This window comes from Limanda limanda, chromosome 5 (genome assembly GCF_963576545.1).
Source record: "Limanda limanda chromosome 5, fLimLim1.1, whole genome shotgun sequence".
Classification (NCBI taxonomy): domain Eukaryota; kingdom Metazoa; phylum Chordata; class Actinopteri; order Pleuronectiformes; family Pleuronectidae; genus Limanda; species Limanda limanda.
Genome location: NC_083640.1, coordinates 23,481,338 through 23,505,214, shown reverse-complemented (window position 1 = coordinate 23,505,214; position 23,877 = coordinate 23,481,338). Strand labels below are relative to the sequence as shown.

General features: G+C 41.4%; 1 protein-coding gene across 1 annotated transcript in view; it reads left to right on the top strand.

The window, feature by feature from the left end:
* The first annotated feature begins 2,210 nt into the window (after nt 1-2,210).
* LOC133002043 (potassium channel subfamily T member 1-like) overlaps nt 2,211-23,877 on the top strand; it is a 58,603-nt gene continuing 36,936 nt past the window's right edge. The window contains exons 1-2 of the mRNA XM_061071778.1: nt 2,211-2,251; nt 3,311-3,478. Of these exons, the coding sequence (XP_060927761.1) occupies nt 2,211-2,251; nt 3,311-3,478 (209 nt within the window). The remainder of the gene's footprint in view (nt 2,252-3,310; nt 3,479-23,877) is intronic.

Here is a 23,877-nt window from a genome sequence, read left to right as displayed (position 1 = left end):
CGGTGCGGAAACAAAGTCGTTGCTAGGCGACAGTGAAGTCAGGCGGCGTCGCTCACGGATTTTCAAATTAACTGTCAGGTGTGCGATAAATTACAAACCGCGCTGGAGTCGTGTCAGCCAATCAGAGCCGAGGATCGGGACTAGCCTCTTGTTTTTCTCTCGTAGACTTTAGCAAGCTAACATTCATTCGCCACATGCCCGCTCCACCCATAACGACGGAGCTGCTGTCGCGAGGACGCTGTGTTGATGAAGATGATGATGATGATGATGATGATGATTGTGTTGGAAACGTCCTCTGGCTCAGGGGCGGTGCTGTGTGAACATTGTCCGGAGGTCCTCGGAGCAGAGCCCGTGTTCACGATGATGGGACCCCGTGAGATGAGGGGAGAAGAGCCAGGTAACGGAAGTTCCTCGTGCAGGTTTTAAACTTTAAATACTTCCGCCTGGGCATTGGAAGATCTCATGCAAGGTAGCTGCCATTCAAACTTACAGGAATTCATCTTTGTGTTTCTCTGAAAGTGAACTTTAAAATTGGGGAACTTCAATGTTTACTGAGTTAAATACCTTAACATCAATGCCTAGTTTTGAGATGGTGCTCAAATGAGATTTTATTGCAAGCTTCCAGTTCACATGCATGCTTTTAGTTGTTGTTTTATGTCATTTATCTTTAATTGCAGATGTTTTGAATGGGTTAATGAGTGAAAATTAAACTCTCAGATCTGAAGAGACGAATCTGTGGAGCGTGACTATGCAGTCTGTGTTATACATGTGAATCCTCTCTGCAGGCTTTGTCTCATAATCAAAGTTTTATTTGAACACGATGAATTGTTTGGGAGATAAATACTTTGACCTTACACGACCCTGTCGGTGCTCAGAGGAAATTTTCTGATTGTCAGATCACAGATCGTCATATTTAAGATGTTGTGATGGTACCAGGTTTTGTAATAAGTTTGCAGAAGAGGGTTGATTCACAGATATTATTATTATTATTGTTCTTTTTCCCCCCTGTTCATTTTGATCTAACCACATTGGGTTCTCTCAATCACTCAGAGTTGCATTTTAGATTTGTCCTCACTTCCTCTGTCTCCTTTGTTCTGAATCTTTGGTGTTTTCTCCATTAAATGGAGACAGTATCCTAAAGGGAGCCTCTCTCCCCCCCCTGTTATTGTGGTTACATTGCCTCATCCGTTAAATCAGATCCTGAAGGCTGCAGACTCTGGATTTATTTTTATAGGTGATGAGGCTTATTCTACTCGCACGGAGGAGGATGTTTTCCTGGTAATCTTGTCACCCAGTTCTCCTTCACCTCTCCTTTTCTTTTTAGTAAAGGACACATTGAGGACAGTGTTTTTTACTGCTCTCCTCTCCAGCACACCCATCAACTCCCCAATCGCTTCCCTGCGCTGCTGAGATTCTGTGCTTTCACTGTTATTCTGGGGGGAATGTGTCTGTGGGTTCTATTAGTGCACTCAAGGCTGCCCACACTGTACTATGATGACCACATACAAATACGTGGGCCTGCATTAGCCCCTTTTGTACCCTCAGTAGACACTTTAGAGGCAATTCAATGCAATCTCATTATCAACAACAAAACTAAATCGAAAAATGCATAACACACACACACACAGGAATAGAAGTGAAAGAACGTGGATCCATACACATTCATACATGTAAGAGCGGTAGAAATGTCTGTGTCCTGTTTTTAAAATGATTTATCTTTTTTCCCGGCTTTGCTTCTCAGGCAGAATATGGGTTTAACACCTTGCTGATAAGTGGATTCATCCTCTCTATGCCTGCACAAATTATAAAACCTCAACTACTGGGTGTCCTTGTTAAACACATGCAGCAGGTAAATATTAGATGATTGATCTACTACCTGAAATGCTGCTTTCCATTTTAATGGAGTGTACAAACTATAAATAATAAAGCACCATCTATTTGGTATGTGTGAGACAGCGAATTTATTAATGTTGAACTGCACCTCAGCATTTAAGCGTGCCCGTGTAATCCCTCTTTGTTTAAGAGCAGCACATTTCAGAAGGCTTGCTGAACCCTGAGCAGAGTTAAGCTGCGATACAGGCACTGAATGTAATCATATCACATCCTCGCTGAATCTGAAAGAGGTGCATTCTTTTAAAATAAGTGTTCAAACTCTTCCTCTCTTTCTTCTCCCCTCTCTGTCCCCCTCAACTCCTTCACAAGAGGCAGCAATGAACCCGCCACGCCGATCATCAAGTTCCCATGATGTCAGGTAATTTCCCGAAGCACTCCATTGCCCTACATGTGACACACACATGCAAACACTCTCAGCAATACGTAGCCTATAGGGTACGCAGTTGACGCATGTATATATTTTTTAATAATATATGACACATGTGAAAGAGGACAGTTACATCACTGTTGTACATGACTTGCCTGGCCTCGGGAAATCAGGTCCCCCCCGTTCAGCATTTCTTCAACAAAGAAAATCATTTATATTTAGTGGTGGCAGACCTTTTATGAAAGTGCTGAAATATTATAGAAATCTGTCCATTCATTGTTATGTTTTTTTGTTGAAAGGGTTCGTCATGAAACAAGTCAAAGTTTTGTTCCTTTCATGCTGTCTGGCAACTTCGTCTTTATCTCTGGCTACAACCCACCTGATACAAACTATCTTGCTTTAAAGTTTTAATATAGTTTGCAATATCAAAACACAGAATATCCAATTTTGCGTCATGCTATTAAAGCCATCATTTAAAAATGACATAGAAAAGATAAACCCTGTGTCGCAGCTCTGGCCACAAGCCTTCGGGGGGGCCCTTGGCTATTTACCTTTGATCCTACCCACAATAAATCAAATGAGATTGTTTAACTCACCTGACACTTCCTAGACAAATGGATACAGCTATTGGAGCTTCAGACCCTCTGTTCCACTCATGACATACTAACAGATGAGTGTACCAGATAACCTTTTCACTGCCTAGTTAACAAAAAATACAATGGCTTTTGGACAATACCCCTCTTAGTTCTGAAGCAAATGTGATAGAAAAAGGCTAAATATAACATTTAAAATGCTAATGCACTTGTTGCCTTCACTGAAGGAGTTAGACCCTCAGAGGAGAGTTCAAACCAGCTGCTTATAGATCTCCAAGAGCATTAGATCCTCTCCTCAGTAATGGACTTCATCTCCTTGTCACAAATGATCTCATGCCTATCATTGTTGTATCTGTTTACTTGGAAGTTAGATGGGACTGATGTATTGTAACTTCTTGGCAGAACAATCCAAAAGATGCCCTGTTGACGCACAGATGCTTCTCCTCCTCTCCCACAGGCCCTCCACTGAGTCCATGCAGATGAACAACAGCAGCAACTCTGGTGTTATTCTGGACATCTCAGCTCTCAAGATGGCGGAGGTGGATTCAGAGGTGCCTCCACTTCCACCGCGCTACCGCTTCAGGGACTTGCTTCTCGGAGACCAGACATTTCCGAATGATGACAGGTAGCATGAAAAAACAATGTTGCTGTTCACTCTGAGCCGCTGCCCTGGGAATTTCCTGAAGCGGGCTTTGTATTTGTTTGTATGTTTGCATGTACACATCCACTTCATGTTTAAATCTCCCTAGATGCTTTACACAACATGAAACGGAGGTCCACACATTCCAGAAATTGCATTTGTCCTGAATGTTATAGCTTTCTCCAACGCTGCCTCATCTACGTCTACTACAGTTACTGTGTTCCTGAGTTACTTCTCACAAAAACTCCCGAGAGAATGTGGCAGGACTTGTTTTTTGCTGTTGGTCTGACGTGTAGGTCGATACAGCAACGGAAATAGAAACAGTGGAGTGAGAGGTTTGGTACTTAATAAAAACCCCGCTGTTTCTAGGACTTTACGGATGTGTTGCACTGTGGACTATTTGGACTACTGTCAACTGGGAATTTGGGACTCCTGCTTAATTGTCTGACATCAATACTGGTTCTGTGATTCTGTGGAAATGAGCTTACAAATGCAAAGCACATCAAAAACTAGCATTGAGACGGTCTGGAGGCTTTATTAAAAGTGTTTTATTGTTCATTTGAGACTTAATTTTCTTCTTGCGCTGAGCTGAGCATGAAATGACATCTCCCTCGGCCCCTTCGCTGGTGATACAGTCACTGGAATGCTCAAGTGTTCAGGAGTCTCTCCAAAGAGGTCAATTACTGCTGCGGTCGGAGAAGCAGTCCAGCAGATGCTATTTGCTGCCCAGGAGGAGAGGAACTGTCCATGGTGCTGAAAACCAGTCATTTCACTGAGAGATCAGCAGCAGCAGAGCATCATCGGCCGGCACATCACACGCACAGTCTTTCTTAATGGTCCGCTTCTTGCTGAATTTAGATTTACAGTTAACATGAGACTCATTTCTTCACACATATCCGTTCCCGGTGTTAGTTTTAAGGATCTTTATTATCTCCTTCGAGGGAGATATATATTTTCATCTACGTTTGTCTGTTAGTTGGAAGCATTAAATGAAAACTACTGGACGGATTAGCACAAAACTTTGTGGTAGGATGTGGTATGCAACGGAGAAGAACACATTTCATTTTGGAGCATATCCTGTTTACGTGGCAGATCCAAGATTGACATTTTCTGTTTTTCAAAACATTGGGAGACAAGCCGTTTTTGTACTTTCTCATTGTTTTGTCAGAAAATAATAATAATCAATCATAGATTTTTATGACAAATTCTGAAAGGGTTTATGGGCCTGATATCTATGACTTTGTACAATTTGGCGAATTTAAATGTGGTCTTAAAAGCCTTGGCCGGGATATGCCCTTTACTGAGACAGTGTCATAAACTGTTCATGTCCATTAACATCGGTGGCCGCCTTCATCCTGAAAGTGTTTGACAAATCACACATGGTTGGTTTACAATCTGCTGCCTAAAGGAGAAAGGTTATCAAGCCGTTCAAACGATAACAGACAAAAGAAAACTGGAGGGGTCATTTCACAATTTACACACACACAGTGGAAGACACCCTTGGTTTTTATCTTGTCACGCAGACAAGTCGATAGTGTTTGATTATCTGTGGTTGTGGAAAAACTGAATCTGTGCTTTGTTTAGCCTCCTCATTTTATCAGCATGTGAAACCCTGATTCTTATTGCTGTGCACCATTACCAAGGGGAAAGCTTTAACAGCTTGTCCTGTTGATTAGCATGAGTGCAAGTGATTTTATAATTGTATCAATAGGTGATCTGACTGACAGCACCTTGTGTATGTTATCTCTCAACGCCAGGCTGTTGGTTGTCAGCAGCCGCCAAGGAGCTGTGGTTTCCATTTGTGTTTTCAGCTCATTGATCCATATCTTAAATGAACGGAAATGAGTATCAACTTTAGAATTTCATTTTGAGCCCAAATATTTTTGATTATAAATGTGACATTTTGTCCAATATATGACCAATTCCTGCCCACACATTGGTCTGTTTCTCAAAGGATGTAGTGATTTGTCGGTATTCAACTACAGATGCTTGTGGCTCCTTTTATTAAGCTACATGCTAGTTCTCTCAGTGTGTTGAGATAAAAGATGTATTCATCCTATTGATCACCCTGCATATTTCCATTCAAAGCACAGGGGCATTACGTGCCACATGTATGCTGGGTCACGAAGACCTTGACATGCTGAAGAGTGGCAGTCGGGCTGCTTGATTTTGCACGTGTAGTCATGTGTGTGCGTGTGAGTGTTCCTATTGGTTGTGTGTTTCATCCAGTCGGTCTCCTGTGAATTGTTTTCCTGATCACTATTCAATTGCAAAGGGTAATTAGGGCTCGTTGCCAGGCGACCAGTACATGTATGCCTCAGTGTGTGTCTCTGTCTGTCTGAATCTGTATGTCCCTGTCTGCATCCGTGTGTAAACACACATGCTAGGTCTTCACACAGAGCTGTGTAGTTCATAGACCTCGCCATGAAAAAGCACAGCAGCTTTATGAGGCAGATTTTCACACACACACTTCTGCTGCGTGTGTGTGTGACAGGAAATTAAGTAAAGAAGAAAGCATCAGAACAGTGTCTTCTGCCTTTGCACACTAATTGCGCCTGAGCTCTGGAGTGGAAATGGAAGCGGACGTTGTTGTTGGGCGTAGGGGACGCTCTATTGATGATCTTCTGCATGCTTGTGGTTTATGATGCTGATTATTTCCTGTACTGACGCCATGTCGAGTGTAAAGCCTCAAAACAAATTAACCCCTCGAGGGAGAGCCGGAATCCCTCCCCTTCCCTTCACTGCACTTATGGCCTTTTGCATCTGTTTACTTGCCTCTGTCATAGTGGGCTATGGGAGAAATGGGCTGGGGGTTGAAGGACCCAGGCACTGATAACCCACTTAACTTCATTACATTGTGAGCAGGGAGTCACAACAAGAGCCATGGTATATCTCAAGTTCCACCTGGTTGTCAAAATCAGATTATGATTTAAAATGAAGTTCACCGTCAAATTTGAATCCGTGAAAAACGTCCCTCTGTGGCAGCCTGACACCTTTTTATTGTTGCTATCTAAAGACAGTGAGAAGGAGTATTGATTATATTGCACTGTTGTGATATCTGGAATTTTCTGGGAAATCAATTGCGAAGATGTTGATGTATTAAATAACCTATAACATATACATAGATATATCTATATATATGATATAGATGTGTATTTTTTATGTTTTCTTTATATTTATAGTTCATTGTTAAAGAAATTAAATTGAGGCTTGTTGATTTTCTGTTTGTCATTGGGGATTGATAAAGTCTTCTTAGGAATCGATGCCATTAAAATTATATATATATTATTTAAAATACTTTTACTCTCTTTTATCGGCATTGGCCCCCATAAATTATTCTGGCTCTATTTTGCAACCTGTCTGATCATTCTTGTTACTTTACTCTGCTTGACTCCGTTGATGCCAAAATAGGTCCTAAAAGAGCAGAAGTTTCCTTTACTACAATGTTAAATAAATGCACTCGTTGAATCTGAATGAGCACTTATCAGTGTGTCTGTGGGCAAATGCAGTATTTAGGCATTAAGCCCTTCTGTGCTGTTTGAGCATGTGGATCCTTGTATTTCCGTTCATCTCTTTGTCTGTCGTGAGGAGGTGGGCGTACAGTGTGGATATGGGGAGTGCAGGAGTTGGGTGGTGGTTGTGTGTGTGTGTGTGTGGGGGGGGGGGGGGTCTCCCTCCTGGGCTGTCATTATCTTCAGGGTTTGGTATCAGAGGGCGGTAATGACGGCTCGGCTGTGTGGGTGCTCAAGTGGAGCAATCACGTTGAAGTTGTGGGTCTAACAAGAGTGAGTGTGTGTCTGTGTCTGATTATTGTCTGCACAGGTGTTTGTGTGCGTGTGCTCATGCTGTGGACCCACCTGTGTCTGTGTGCATCTGTTAGTGTATGATCATACATTTGAGTGTGTTCATCTATTACTCGGTCTGTTAGCCAGAGGGGGGGCCGGTGTCAGTCATGTCATGTCAGAAATAGAAAGAAGCCGCCGAACACTTTCATACAATCTGTCAGAAAACAGAACAAGCAGCAGGGAGAAAATTGGTTTCATCTATCTTTCCTGTTCATGTATAATCCTTTTTCCTGGGGTTTTTTATTCTCCCCCAATCAGCAGAGGAGGCTGATGAGAAGAATATCGACAGAGTGAGCAGTGTTAAGTGGTCCCTAAATCAACTCTGAGCTCCTCTTCATGAGTGGAATGGTGGCACTGTGACAGCTTGATGTAATCATCTATTTCTGAGATGATTCTTGTTGATGTTGAACTTTGTGAATCAACAGAGTTACAATACAATAACTGTAAATGTTTTCATGTGAGCAGAGGGGTTCCACATCTTGGAGATCTCCTCACAGATTCTATTCTTTGCAGATAGAAAGTAAAGAACCAAGCTCCGTCGTTGAATAAATTGTCCAGAGACTATAATGGTGCACTGATAATGGCAGCAGCTGTTTGCACTGACTCTGTGGCAGCAGTGACTGCTGGGACGTGATGCCTGGATGATTTCCATCTGATAAGATCGACGACGGAGACACAGGGGAGGTGATGGAAGGGAAAGAGCTTTTCAGTAGTAGCCACGGGGTTGATGCGTTGTCAACGGCATGAGCTGAAGATGTCCTGACACACTTATGAGTTACATGAATATGGTGATTTTAACATTTCATGCAAGATTCGTGACCCTTAACATTTCATTTAATTGTAAAAGTTCCCTGAGGTTGTTGTCCTCATTGTAAAATCATCACTGCCTTATATAGATTTTGTTTAGGAGAAGGATTTGCTCATTGTTCAGGTGTTGTTGTTTTTTTACACGGAGCTTAAATATCGATTATCTCCAAAATAAATGGACGGGATAATTAAAAGCAGTTAGAAATCCTGAAATAAACCTGTTTCACATAAAGTCAGTGTTTTTCAGATGCTATTTGGCAGACACAAGGCCATCAGGAGGAGGCTGCTGCAATAATGAGCTAAGCTTTGTTTCTCAGTGCACAGCTTGTTTTGAGGTGAAGATTCCCTCATTCAGGAGGCTTTTACCAGGAGGTGAATTACCCCTTCTCTACAAAACAGATGGACCAGCTAATTAAAACCATTAACAACATCAAATAAAGCAAATCTGATACTTTAAGTGTCAGTTTGGAAAACAAGAGTTTCTAAAATATGTCTTGGCAGACACAGGAAGTCAGAAACAGCTGTGAGACATCGCTAAAGGGAAATGTTCCAGGCAAAAAGCGGATTATCCATGTTATTTAAAATAAATATAAGATGAGTAATTTTGTTCTAACATACTTGTGGTAATATCAGTATCTTTTCACTTTCAAAAGGCTTTTGGGATGAGGACTAATCAGTGAGTTTATATAAAATTTGGGCAACATTTTCCCGTGTTTCTTAAATATAAATACTACAAAGAGCAAGGCAGGGAACAAGGTTTCATTCATGTAATCTATAACCCCTCAAAGTAATGTAGCTGGCTAATGATGTGTTCCTTTCAATAGAGTAGGTAGTAGTTAGCCAGGCCTGCTATGGTTATGGGGTTATGGGTGCAAAGCTATGACTGGATATTTTTCTGTTTTGAGGGAGGAATGTGCTGCAGAAATGCATTAAAAGAGAAACATTCTGCTCATATGCAGGTTCATAATTCAAGCCTGGAAGTTTGAACCTTTAAAAAGGTTTATGATATGTTTCAGGAGCTGCAGCATTTTCTTTGGTTGAGAGGAACTCTGTTTACCACACACACCTTTGGGCTTTTTAACTTTGCAGAACTTTAACATCCACAAAAGACCCATACAACACACTGGATGAAAGGAAAAACTGAAAAGATTCTTATGCCTCCTCTTAAGTCAATTTCTATCTCGCATTTCCTCGGCAGGAAACTTGGTCATCATGAGAACTTTTGCACCTCAAGATGTGACTGCAATGTTTAACAGCTTCATCGCACCTAAAAAGTCTGATGTGTTTGAAAGAGTGTTGTTACCGGTTCCGCTTGGCAACTCAAGGTCACAATTTAGTGCAAAGGTGGCATTAGTCACCAGCACCATCAGCAGAGTGGGTGGGCGACACTCTAGGCAGCGAGACTTGCTCTCATCAGCAGCAGTGCTGTCAGTTTAAGGATTACTGTTAGTGTCACAATGAATCAGAGGCCCCGGAAGTGTTATGCTTGTTGTGTCTGTTTTGACACATTCTCTGGGGGCATGTTACCCAAAGGATTTGTGCAGCCAGCGACCAGGGAAGTGGAATGTGAACGAGTAAACAGTGGAAATGAGAAGGGGGAGCTGAGGCATTGCGTTCCTGAAAAGCTCAATTTGGAGCGGGTTCCATTTCAGCAGCTTCGTCTCACATTCATTTCCCCTGAACACAGTGAAGTGAAAGTATTAGTGGAAGTGGTACAATATGCGTAACCGTGTAGCTCTTCAAAGGGCCTTTTTATTGGATCTCATCTGAAATCATTTGCGACATTACTGCGTCTGAGTGCACGCTCTCAGAGGAGTAGCTCAGATGGGACAGACATTTTAAGGTAGGCTGCAGAGGAAGAGTTATCCGTGCTCGGGGAAGAATAAGATTTCTTTCGCCCCTCAGAATTTATTGCTCTCCTGAGGCCTCTCCATCCTGCTGCCTGAAACTCTTCACTCGATTCGAATGGTGTTTCGCCCCCGTGCTTTGCCCTGCCAAGTTAATTAGCGTCGGTAAAGTTTGCTCATCAGACTTTAAGCAGCCGTGATAATTGAGATACTTGGCTGAGACAGAGCGTCAGAGGGATTTCCCGTGTTGTAGGTGTGTGTTCGTGTGAGACAGCGTCACATAGAGGTTTATTGAGGAATCACAGAGTATAATTACTTCCACTACTTCAGAGAGATTCTATCAGATATGTGAGTCCTAAATACAGAAGCTGCATTAGAATAATATGGTTTTGTAAGCTGTTTGATCGTTTGCACAGATTTTACTTTGATAAGAATAAACTTAAAACTCTTTTGTCACTCATTAGGTCTCTTACATGGGTTTGTGTAGAAGTCCTGAGGGGTTTGAATCTGTGCTGCTGTAATTATTTGCCTGTTTTCTTTTTACGCCAGACCAAGATAATCAGGAAAATGTTATTAGCTCAATCAAAAATGCTTTTTATTTATTTGATAGGGACAAAGCAGATTAATAAACATCAGTATAAAAACACTACATGTAATTATACCTTAGATTTAAGACTCTATTGTCTACCGACTTTTTTTCTTTTAAAGATAACATGGAATTAATTTTCCTTATTGACCTTCTTGCCAGATTAAGAGGCTGTTAACGAGGATCAGTACTGACTATCCTGTGAGTTATTACGCCTTCTCATTCAATACACAATTCTTGAATGTTGCAGCTTTTCACCAAGTCGAGAAATACAAAATCTAACTCTTTATGCAGGGACTGGAAAACATGAGCTGATAGTCCCATTTTATTTAAATGAACATCTCTGCTTCTTTTCGCAGCACCATGCTGAGAGCAAATATTTTATTCATGAAAGTGTTGGACATGGCCTGTTTGTCAGTATTGTGGCCTAAAAAAGTGCCTGTATATTTTTCAGAGAGTCGTTTGTGAGGGAAAAAAATCATATTCAGGAGTTTCTTTGGGGGAAGGGACGATAGAAGATTCTTCTGCAGAAGCTGAAGCAGCATTTGTTTACACTTCAATAGGGACTCTGATCTTTTCAGGGCACATAAAGACAGGCTTTAATGGCCTCACAGACATTGTAAGAATTTTTTTTTTAATTTTCATTTTAGATGGACCACTGGCTTTGAAAAACTGGCTTTCCACGAGTGTACTTTCCCTCCCATCTTTTTTTTTTTTTGGGAATAGAACATAAGGTTATGACGAGTAAATGGGTTTAGATGAACCTTTTTTTTGCACTCAACAGCCTTTGGCAAAAACTGCAGTCAGCGAGCAAAAGAGCTTGAGTTGTGTGTTTGTGTGTGTGCGTGTGTGCGTGCGTGCGTGCGTGCGTGCGTGCGTGCGTGCGTGCGTGCGTGCGTGCGTGTTAACCCGCCACTGGCATTGGCTAGACTTCTCCCTCCTCTCCGGCTGTTCTCTGGACAGGCAGACAGCTCGCCCACAGCAGCACAAGCTCAATGCCTTAATATGTTTTGACAGAGGAAGTATTACTGCAGCTCTCAGTGGCCATTTGCTGCACAGAGCTGAGGCGAGCCCAATTATTTCAAAGCTTTGGAGAAGACCTCTGGTTGACTTTCTCTAAATAATCAAGTCCATCGGCACCTTTGGTGTAGTTCTCACCTTAAACCTTTTATTTAACGTAGTTCTCAAACCTGTCCACATTTCAAGTATGACGGCTGCAGCCTCTTACTGTCATTAACATCATGATGCTGCTGCCGCTACATTTGTCTTGCCCCTTTCAATCTTGACGGCTGGAAGTTACTCATCTTGCAAAATGTGGATTTTGTTCAAGTTTTTGTTCCAAGTGCTTCAGAGTCAAATGCTTTACACCCAGCGCTCTGTTAGCACGCTTCACTGCAGCTCTCATTGCACGTTTGCTACGCTCTCAAAATACAGCTTGGGTTTTAACTATGAAGTGCCTGTTCTAAACCTGCCTGTTGTTTTGACTGTGGTGATGCTGGTTGCATCTTTCTTTCTGAAACTGTAAAACTGACTTGCATTAATTGAGCCACAGCAAGTAAGGACCGGCTGAAGGACAGAATCCTGCTGTTTCCCTGTTTATCCAAAGTTTGCCGATGCTCAACTCAGTGCACATGCAGAGCCCTGTTTGCCTGAATATTAATATTGATTGTTGCAGTTTTGAGATAAATTAATTATATACCTGCAGGAAGATTTCTCACATTTTGTAATGAGGTGTCTCACAGTTTCCACATTACCTCCTTATTTCCATCTATCATCACAAACACATCTTTAAGTAATATTTGAGTAATGAACCCATTACGTTTTATGCTCCTTCATCTTGGTGCCTGGAAGTTACGCATTTGCAGCATCTGTAATTTGATTAAGTTTCTGTTCCGACTACTTCAGAGGGGAATTCTTTACCAGCTATACTCAGTATGCTAATAGGCTCTTGGAAAATCCTGCTCGGATATGAAAATGTAAATATTCAGTGAGAATATAGCCACCTCTGTAAGTGGGCTAATCACCTTCTTTCTCTGCTGCATCTATATTAGATTTTTTGTTTGATTTTTTGCTTCATTTCAGAATCATGTCATGTTTCCCTTTGCTGTAGATGAGGTTCCATCCAGATTCTGTATCATACCTAAAGCATGTAAAGGATTTGAGCAGCCGCTTCAAGGATACTGCACGAGTACGATCACAAGAGATCAAACCCCGGGCTACGCTGCCATCTGTATCAATAGATGTCAAATGGATTAAGCCAGCTGTGGCTTATGCCTGATTCATGTGTGTTTTTCTATTATATACTTTATGTTACTGGTAGATGAGTCACACTGTGCAGTTCTCAGCTTCACCACATAGTGTCTCTCTGCTCAAATCCGTCCTCCTGCCACTGATGAAGCCGTTTGCATCCCTCACTCTGTCTTTCTCAGTTTCTGTGTAATCAACCGTGACCGCTCCACACACCCACCAGCACTTACAGTACAGACGCAGTTTCCTCCAAAGAGCACATTTGTTTGTTCACATGATTAAATAAACAGTGTTTTCTGATCTGTATATTTTCATAAATGCATCACAGCTACAATTCCTGGATAATGTTGTTTGGGTATAGGGAGAGGAGTGGAGATGGAGAACACCCTTACCATTATTTTTTTTACAGATAATATAACATCATTACCAACATGATAGACACACTGGCATCTTAAAGCTAATTAGACCTAATCAGGAAGTCTGTTTTATACTGGGATCAGGATGAAGCTTTCCTGCCGTTTAAAGAGATTTTATTCTTTTTTTCATTCTTTCTCGTCCCAGATTTTCCTCATCAGAGATTAAATACGCAGCCCTCTATCCACAGGTCCATCCCTCTAATCCCTCGATTACTATCAGCAGATAATGTAATGTGCTTCCTGAAGGCTGAACTCAAAATGCCACGTGCAATCAATGTGGCCTGTATTATGTTCTTTCCTAAATGCATCACTAATGAGGCCTCTGCTCATGTAGGGCTCCTCTGGCTGCTCTACATCCTACAAACACATCACTGTAAATAGGGCTCTGAGATCATGATAACCAAATGGAGATGAGAAATATCAACCTGATGTTGACGAGCTTTTCTGAATCCAGGGGACAAAGGAGTGTGAGCTGGGATCTAATACATGCGCGAGCTAATCTGTTAAAAAATTAGATGTAAATTTGAATCGTGTTTAAAAATTGGAACATTATGTAAAGTCTTAGCCATTTTTTTTCCAACTGGAAAATGGAGAGCGAAACAAACGTCATTATCTTCCATTCAGACTCAGTGTGGGCGGCAATCTGTGTCGACCGGTAGGGGCGATTGGAGAAAAGGTTCGTGGTTCAGTGTGAATAAGTTGCCATGGTGATTTACCCCGGTTAGAAGTGGGTTAAGTTGCCATGGTGATTTACCCCGGTTAGCAGTGAACCATCTTTGAAGGACTGAAAACTCCTGTTGTACAACCAGAGCCTTTTTCAAACCCTGCACGCAGCTCATGTTACAAGTCAAACTCAGGATTTATTCTACAGCCCTTAAATGGCCCTGTGATTATTGCTGTCACGATAACCATCATTATTCATGGTGCTGCCTCTGTGACGCTCATGTTTGCATGTTTCTTTATGTTGTTGTAGTCAGACGGATGAGAAAACAAACAAGCCGTGGATATTGAATGTCACTGTGTGTTTAACTGGTATGTTAGTGCTGTGCCGGTCTGGTACCATGCAGGGTTTCCCTCGGCTTTATGAATGTTGTGGTGTAAACTCCCTCCATGACTAAGAATCGATTAAACCAATGGATCCGTTCTTAAGTGGGTGTCTGCTGAATCTACTAAAAGCGTGTTTAGGTGTTGAATCTAATTAATACAATGATCTGTTTATTTCTTGCATGCTTTCACTTTGGCTTTGAAATGTGTCACCTCCTGAGTAAAGGAGCTTTGAAAGCTCATGGAGCTGATTGAGGCAAAAATCATTTTTCATTTCTCTGCTTACGATACAAGATTATTGATATCGGTTTAGTGTGCAGCCCTATGAATACAGATTCCAGTTTGAGATTGGCTGATGTGCTGCAGGTGTAGCATGTATGCAAACTGGTAGGATCATGCAGCTGAGTGTTTATCTAGGCCACCTGCTCCTCGGTCTGTGGTGTTTCATTATTATCTGTCAAATATAAATCAGCAGCTGAATAATGCAGATTTATTGATGGTTGTGACTGATGGATTGACATGATTCCAATAGCTCCTTCAGCAGCCCCTGTAATGAAGATCAATTTAACGAAAACAGAACATGGGATTGTCCAGAAATCTTCATCTTATAGAAATGCACGGAGGAGGTGAATGATTGGTTGTGATCAGGAGGAATCGTTAAATTGGACCGTCTCTGTTATGTAACCCTCCGTGGAGCCCGCTGGGTTGGGTTGGCCGTGCGGGTTGACGTGACATCGTGACGACGTGTGGATGCTGGAGACGCACGGGGGACCTGGAACATCTCCATCAGGGGATGGACGAGCGGAGGAGACACCCCGATGCTCCCCCCAGTGAGAGGAGCCCGTGATGCTGCAGAGAGGGAGACGAGCTCCCTCCGCATTCCTGCAGCACCAGTGATCCGGGGGATGCGGTTTTGAGCCTGTGCACCGACACCAGGAGGAGGAGGAGAGAGGAAGGAAGGAAGGAGCATACTGGTTCTCTGCTGGAGGTACCACTCGCAGCCATGGCGGGCGCGAAGCTGACGCCCTCGCCCTCGGAGATCGACCCAGACGTGAAGACCGAGGTGCATAAAACCCCGGAGCCCACCTGGGTCAACCCCTCCAGCCCCATCCGGACCACGGGCTCCTTCGGAAGCGATGCCGGCCAAAGGTAGCTGCACCACGGCGGCATGTTGGTGGATGCAGCCGCTTGCACACATGCAGCATCCGCGACATGTCATGATGCTGCGAGCGCATGGTGCATGAAGTCTTCTTAATAACTTAGCATGTAATTATCCTGACGTAAAAGTTGCGCCGTGATCAATATGCCATTATCGTTAAAGCTAGCCACTGGTAAATTGATATTTTCCCGAGGAGATGTATAGGAATTTGAATGATCGTTATACGCACCGGATGGAATTGGCTGAATTCTGCCCTGTGGGGTGTAAACATGAACGCAGCCTGTTTATGAGTCAGTCTCATGAAGGGTTTACTGTGGATGAATGATTGCAAACGCTCCTCCTGTCAATCACTTTCTCTTCCAGCATGGCTGCAGTGTATAGTGATTACATAACTCAATGGATGCTGCATTCCCATTACATTTTTTATGAATCCCATAGTGTTGTATTACAGATAGAGCCATATTCACACTGCTGCATGCAAGAGGTGAAGTTATTATATGATTAACACCAGATTGATTGAAAAAAATGCAAACCACGGGTGATTAATGTTCACGTGCCTTCATTATTCTAATGAACCTATATTTCAGCACGTCTGCACCACTCCATGGCACCAGCCTGCAGACGTCCACTGTGAGGACACCCTCCTTCCATTTGGTAGACAAATCAGATTGTGGTTTGTGCAAAACGGGCTGAGCCTGTAACAACCGGGGGAGACATGTTTTTCTCCTTTCATGGAGAGACGAAACAACTTGAGCGCTGCAGGTTGGCGCTCTCATCTGCAGGTTAGGTGTTTTTGTTTGGCAGCGTGTCAAACACCACTGCACAGCCGATGTGCTGGTGGTGCAGTGGGTTCTGTGTCTCTCTGTGGTTACAGCACATATTCCTCCTGGTGAAAATGTATTTGAGGGCGTTGATATATTTGGGGGGCATGTTTGTGATCATAAATGTGGAACACTTGCTGTCGCATTCATTGTGAAATACTTGTAATGGCCTTCAATGGGGAAAACATTTAATCTGTTCCATTAATAAAATCAGTGTCTGATGAATATATTTGATACCAAACTACTTTGACGTATAATAATGTTAGTCATAACTCTCAGGCTCTTCTGTTTTTTAAGTCTGTAAATATTAAAGATCACATTCCCGGTGTTTTATTTGACATTTTCATATCCATCAGAAGATGTATCTGTGACCTATATAGGTTCCGTTACATCAGTGAATGGTAAGAACAAGGCATTTAGTCTCAGTCTCTGAGCAAGAAGAAGATTGCTTTTCTCATTGATGCTGAGCCAGACCAACCTCTATAGCAGTCTTTTCTGTTCCATGGTAAAACGTAGATGGTGGTGATTGTGAGTCAGCTTTGAAATTAGCTGAACAGATCCACAAAATCAGACTTAGATGCTTTGGCAAGAAGAATTAAACATTGTTCAAGTTGCTTGTATGCACAACGTCATGTGTCATTTTGAGGTACAGTTTCTAAATATACGCAGTGTGTATTTTTCATCGTGGGTTTAGGGTCCTGATACTTCAATAGTATTTATGCAGCATCTATATCTGCTTTATAATCAGCTCAGACATGCACATTTGAACCTTTATGGGACCTTTGCTCTCCCTCATTCCCTGAAAATTATATAAACCCCATCAATAATAAAGACAAACTCAGAAATGTTCAGTGATGCAAGTCCATCACAAGCACTTTTGAATTTCTTGGGCAACTAAAACTATACAGCTCTGTTTAAAAAGCTGAACACACACTTTTCCAAAGTTTTCCCTGGAGGAAAATGTCTGTAGCCTTGCTGCTGTATTATATGTGACAGTGCCAGAAGGATGCCATGTTGTGTTATGGAGCCGGCAGCGTTATCTTGTTCCCTCATGAACAAAGGTGTATGAGACCTACAGATACATCAGGGAGACACTAAAGGAATCTTTATATTCACTTTTTGCTTTATACTTAACTCATTGCACTTTTGTTTTCATAACTATGAACTGTTTTTTAATTAACTTTCATGTCCGGCACCTTAAGTAAAGTTAGCAATTTTTGATTCTTTTAAATGTTGTTCATACTGCTAATTTTAATTTTGGAAAATACAGTGAAGCTAGGTGGTTAGCCAGAAAATACTTAAGAAGTTCCACTAAGGAGGCAAAAAAGTATGATTACCGTGATGAAGATGATAAAGATTACCTACATTTAACATAAATTCACATTTATGGGTTTGCAGCTGTTAAAATATTAGTAAGTTGTGTGGCATCGGATTTGAACTTTATATCAGAATCTGTATCAGGAAGGGAAATCTACTACTGTATTGGAACATCTGTAAAAAAGGTATTGCGTAAACACTGTTTATAATAAAAGTGTAGGTATAATTATGATTAATTATGATGAAGCTGACTAAGACACCAGTGACATGCAGCTGCAATTACCTAATTAAACTTTAGTAAGACTGACAGTATTATGAATATGAACTACGACATGTGCGATGATGGCGATGCTGAAGCTCGTGGTGTTGGTGGTGGTGGTCTCCACTGCTGGCAGTGATGACTTCACATCTGTTGAATTAATTGAGTCATCTGACAACTGGTCTGGAGAGGAGCATGTTAACTGCTGATCAGTTTTGAGAAATTAAACGATATATAATGCGGAGCCCGACTGTTTGTGTGGGAATCTAATACACAATATTCGCAAGAATCGGAGGCTGTAAAACCTAATGGATGAATTAGCCGGTTGCCCTGGGTAACCAGATAAGGACCACTTTCTACCACTTAGTATGGATAGGTTGGCAGAAGTTCCTACATCTAAAATAATTGAATAAACTTTTGCCTAGGATTGTCCCCCTATCACATTACTTGAGTGACAAAACTTTATTTTATTTGTGAAGTCTACATAGTACCTTGAATTCTCCCCCCCCTCGACGCCGACAGGATGTTGTCAGGAATCGGAGAGCTCTCCACTTTCTGAAATGCGATCACCGTGGGATTTGTGTAGAGCTGCCTGGCGAAATGAGAGGATGTGGAGGGAGGAGTGAGAGAATCAATATTCTGCTCGTACAACACTGAATTTATTTATTCTGCATAATTTAAAGCCCCTGGGAATCCCCATTATGTCTGTGTATATAGGAAACTCTATATAGTATTGACATATAAAATACTTTTGGCAGTAAATGTGACGTGGAGGATCTTTAAGAGCAGAGAGATTGACCATCTATTAAACACAGGAAATGGTCCAACTCGTTCAGTTTTATTATGGCTTCCTTTTGCTGTTGCCAACACTTTCAGGGAAAATTTGCTTTGAGACATATGGACATGGTAAAAAATCTAGTTCATCTAATTAGTTTAATTAATTTAGGTGTGAAGTCATCGGTGTGCAAAAGTCAACCCTAATCTTCTTTTGTGCTCTTCCTGTTCTTTACTCTTTTTGTTATCTGAATGCAGACACTTCAGAGTTATTATGCTTCATGTGCAGTAACTTGCACGTATTCAAAATGTGTGTAATGAATAGTGATGCAGCGATGGCAGCCGGTCGCAGAGTGATGGATAGTATATGTGAAATCTTCCAACCTTTATATTCAAGGGTAAAACATTAACTATGAATAATCTGTCGAGTTTGAAGATGGGCTCAGACTACAGGAGTTTTAAAAAAGCGAACCCACTTTAATATCTGGTTGCATCATGCACATAAGAGACTTCAGATTTTCTCAAACACGCCCACACTTCCTGATTAGATAATAATGGCACATCACACACTAGAGGGTTTTATTCAGATTATGGCTCCAGAGGCAGTCATGCACCGCCTCACATCCTTCATTAGACCTCATGGGCTGTACGAGGGTGTAAACAAAATGGAGAGCGGCGTGGATTGACAGCTTGTTCTATATGTTAATAACAAAAGCAGATGGATAAATGAGTCTGGATGAAAAAATGCTAGGAGAACAGAGGTAATCATCCCGCTTATGAATACTGAATTTAAACATTCAGTGAATATCATTGGGGCGGCTCTGATGATTCTGTATGGGAGGTTTAATAATGGGTCAATAACCCCTCTTACCATCAGATTATCTGAGCCAAACATCAGTATCGACCAAGGTTCCCAACCAGATTCTCTCCTCTGATTTCCTCTGATGATTCCGGTCCACTGACCGGAATCATGGTTCATCGGCCTGAGATTCCTGTTATCTGAGCCCAGCTTTGATCTGTGTTGTCGAGCTTCACCTCGGGAAACACGCCGTGGGTATTAATCTTCATTAATCTGCTGCAGCTAAATAAGAATTATTTCTGGTGTAGGCAGTAATCAGTAGGGAAATAGGAGGGTTGAGGACAGTTCTACTGTTTCAATAAATATGAAGATTAGTGTTGAGAGAAGCAGCTCATTGCAAACCTCTTTTCTGTTGTTTTATAGTCTCAACTATTTTGTTATAGCTGTAATATTAGCTGGTTGGGAGTTTTATCGTTACTACTTTCTTTCGTGACTCACTTGTTCCTTATTAAAATATATGTCCTCACAATGTTCGGTTTTACTTATTTAGATTATTCTAAAACCCATTGCTGCTGAACAACAATCATTATAAATGACTGTATTGCTCCTGTATTATCCTCCCATTTATCTTAGAGTTTATCTTAGAGTTTATCTATAGCGCACCACTTCTCAGAGAACAATTAGGCTTTCATTTTCATGTGAGCTCACCCAAGGTTTAATGAGCGGTTTTCATTGTTTTTCTCGTGGTAAATAACATGTTGTCCATGATAAGTGTTCATTAAACCAGGAGGATAAAGTTGTTGACTTGAGAGTGAAAACTCAAATTTCCAGTTCCCTCCACGTTACATCTGAATACACGCAAGTGGCCTTTTTAATACAGTCACACTGAGCTACTGTGTGTGTTTGGATGTGCGCTGTATGTATATATTCATGTGGCATTTGTGTATACATGCAGAGGTGGGATCATTCATCATTCTCAGCTTCTCATGTTGCCTTCTCCAGCTTCTTAAGGGCATTGGTTAACACCAGCAGAAAATAAATTAGGAAGCCTCTCGAACATGAGAATGTTGAATAATTAGATAAAAAAGGTGTCAAACTCCTGTCAGCTCCTTTGTACCGTGTCTATACACATGTTATATGTGTGGATTCCAGTGTTGTCATTAGGAGTGTGACTTTGCAGCAGGGACATTGGTTGGCAGCAGTTGTATTTTGTTAACATCAGAGAACCTCTGCTGACGATGTTTCATGTTATAAAGGTCTTTCTGGAAATTCTATTGAATCGCTATGAGCAGTTGAATGCAGCGAAGTGGAATTACAAAAAATACAATTCTCAATGAATGCCAAAATGTTGAATTAGACTCAGCAAAACATTGTACAAGGCTAGTGAGCTACAGTCGTATCTCCCAGTCGTATCTATAAATATACATTTTACATTAAGGCATGTCCTGACCTATTAACATAATGGATTATGTAGAATCTGCAATATCGATTGTTTTCTATAGTCTTATACCGTGTTAGAACCTAGTTAGAACTTTTCTAAACCAAGAGTTGTTGTAGCTGGTAATGTGGCATGAAGCAGAGGTTTGAGGTACTGTTCTTCGAAGGGTAATCTATTACCATGTTTTAATTGTCAGTCAGTCAGAAACGGGTGTTTCCTGTGATCATTACATAGATCATTACTTCTTTTTTCCCTCCTGTTGTCATGGAAACGCTGCGCTCAGTTGTCTTCCTTAACCAGGTGTTAAGTTAATGCATAAGAACCACCTTGTTGTATTTTGGGACGGGACAGCCTGAGCTATGTCTCTGTGACATGAAAGTGTGGGATGTGTAGTTAACACGGAAGTGTTGGCGAGCTTCCAGATGCAGGTGAACAGCCTAGAAACTACAAATCCCATTTGTCCTTGAAATTGGTGCAGAGATAATGTGTGTGTGTGTGGGACGCCCTCCCACTTGATGTCAGTCAGAGCTCGAGGCAGCTCTCGGTGAATGGAATTGAAAGCATACTTTCCGCATAAGTGCTGGTCAGTTCTTGTACTTGTCTCAGTAGCTGAGCTCACACTTGGGATTCCAACTGCTGCAGGGGTGAGGTTTGATATTCTGCTTTTGTTTTATGTTCCGTAACAGCCTATTCACTTCAAGGACATTGTGATGCTAGCTGTGTTGTTGCCTGTGTTTTTCTATTTCTTTGCTTTATGTTACAAAAGACAGAGGAAGAGATAGTCGGAGTACTTTAGTATCAGCTGTAGGCTAATGGAGGCAAAGAGAGCTTTCAGCAGCCATATAGCATCTTTATTGCTCATGAATGTTGTCAAGTGCCTCCTAAATGGACAGTGAGACCACAGTTGAGGAGTTGATCTTGTTTTTGTTGTGTGCAGTATACCTGGTGAGAACACTAATCCTTGTATTCTTTATTTCACTTGAGAACTAACTTATATTAAGGGGTGTTGGAACCGAATCACACCGATAGTGTCAGTGCCAAGTGTTATCAAATAGGTGGTGTTACTCTGCTACATGCAGTGTATCAGTCTGTTGCCTAAAATAAAGCAATGTACATAATATCTAACAACTTTATTCATATGTTGTTTTCATGTCATAATCGCTTGTATTTGTATGTGGCACTTCTGCGTTAGACCTTATCGCCAGAAGCTGTTGAATCTCATCGTCTTTCTAAGTCAACACCTTCATCGTCTTGTACATGTTTGACACCGGTTTCATCCTAAGATGTTTTTTCTTTATTTTAGTCCGTAACATGTTAGAAATGTAAACTTAAAAATTTTCCAGACATATAGCTTGGTGACTGGCAGAAAAAGTTTAGGGGTACGTCCAGAGCAACTCACTTGGACATTTGCGATCTCTCCTACAGCCTCACAAGAAAATTTCTCGAAAATTGTCCGGCATTCGGTGAAAGCAGCTTGAGAGACAATAACCCCTTGAGAAGACACACTTCAGAAGTAATTGTTGATTGTACTGTTTTAACGGCAGCTTTTCTAGGAAGTAGCAGCTGAATGAGCATTCTGAGCGTTCGTCTTATGCCAAAACTTCACTAAAAGCCCTTTGACTCTGATGGAATCCCACAAGTGACGATTTCATTGATTCCTGGGGACTGTAATAATTGACTGTGCACTGTTGTTGAAATGACCGAAGGTTGTTGATTGATAACCTGAGAGGTGGAGGTCCTCTCTTGTGACTTAGCTGCTTCCTGGATGTAATGGACACTCCATTAGTAGGTTTTAAAAAGCATTAAAGGGATAACATTTGTCATAAAGTTTTACAGCTGTACCGCCTGAGCTGTCAAATAATGACCTTTTTATAAAGAAACTCCTTCACCATTTCTGAATTATCTCTTCTGACCCGACAGACAGGCTTTAATCATCTGCATACTTCAAAGACGTATCATCCTAAATTATATTTTTATCCGTCTGCTTTTTCTGAAATTGATATTTTTAGCCGTGCTTTGGATCTCGAAGGCATCTTACTCACTATATTAATAGTATACCAACATGATATTTCTGAATTACAAGAATGACACCAGAAAACTACATAATACTACAATATTTTGAAAGTATTCACGGTAAAGTTCTCCATAAGCTCTGTGAAATCTTTGTGGTCCATCCTCAGTAGATGGTTTCAAAAGGAAGTCATAGCCATAGTGTGCACAAGTCATTCAGTTGTGCATTACTTCAAATGTGTGTGTTTAACCTCTGACCCCTTAGCCATTAAAATCTATATCTGAGTATGTTTCTCTGTCTGTCAATGTCCCTCAGTGTTTCACCCCCCCCCTCTCCTCCCTGGTCATCTTAATGAGGCATCCTATGTGACTGACCTAGAGGGCGTGTCCACTGATCCCCTGTGGTTTGCATTAAGTGTCTCATCTGTTCTTCCATCATTGCATGTGCCTTGTGAATTGAAAAACTCGGAAATACATCTTGTATTTCCCTTCAAGCACACACAGTCAATTTCCATTCCATACGTGTTTGTATCTACGTGCCTATAGAGCTTAAAGACGACTCCTTGTTGGTAAAGACTTGATAGTTGGCAGCTTTTTAAATACCTCATTTCCAATCACACTGGGTTTAATCCATAGACCGTATAGAAAGATGGACGACAGCTGCCCGAAAGGGAAACCCAATCATCTTGATAGGCCCCTGGTGGCTGGCTGCAGTAAAGGTCATAAATCCTGCCTCCTGGGACATGGACCACACCCAAAGGTCAATGCACTGTAGATACAGTTATATGTATGTTCTAGTATTCATTTTCTTTGGTTTGTATTAGTTATGTGGTACTACAAAACAGTTTGTTCAACTGGAGGAAGTGAAGACTTGTCATTCATCTCTGTTTACGGTCTACGGATTAACTGTTGTGTGCAATGTTTTTTCATGTTCTAGTTTTTATTTATATTTCAAAATATCTACGATAGATGGAATACTTTGAGATCCCATCTTCCACTCTCTTGCTGCAGGAAC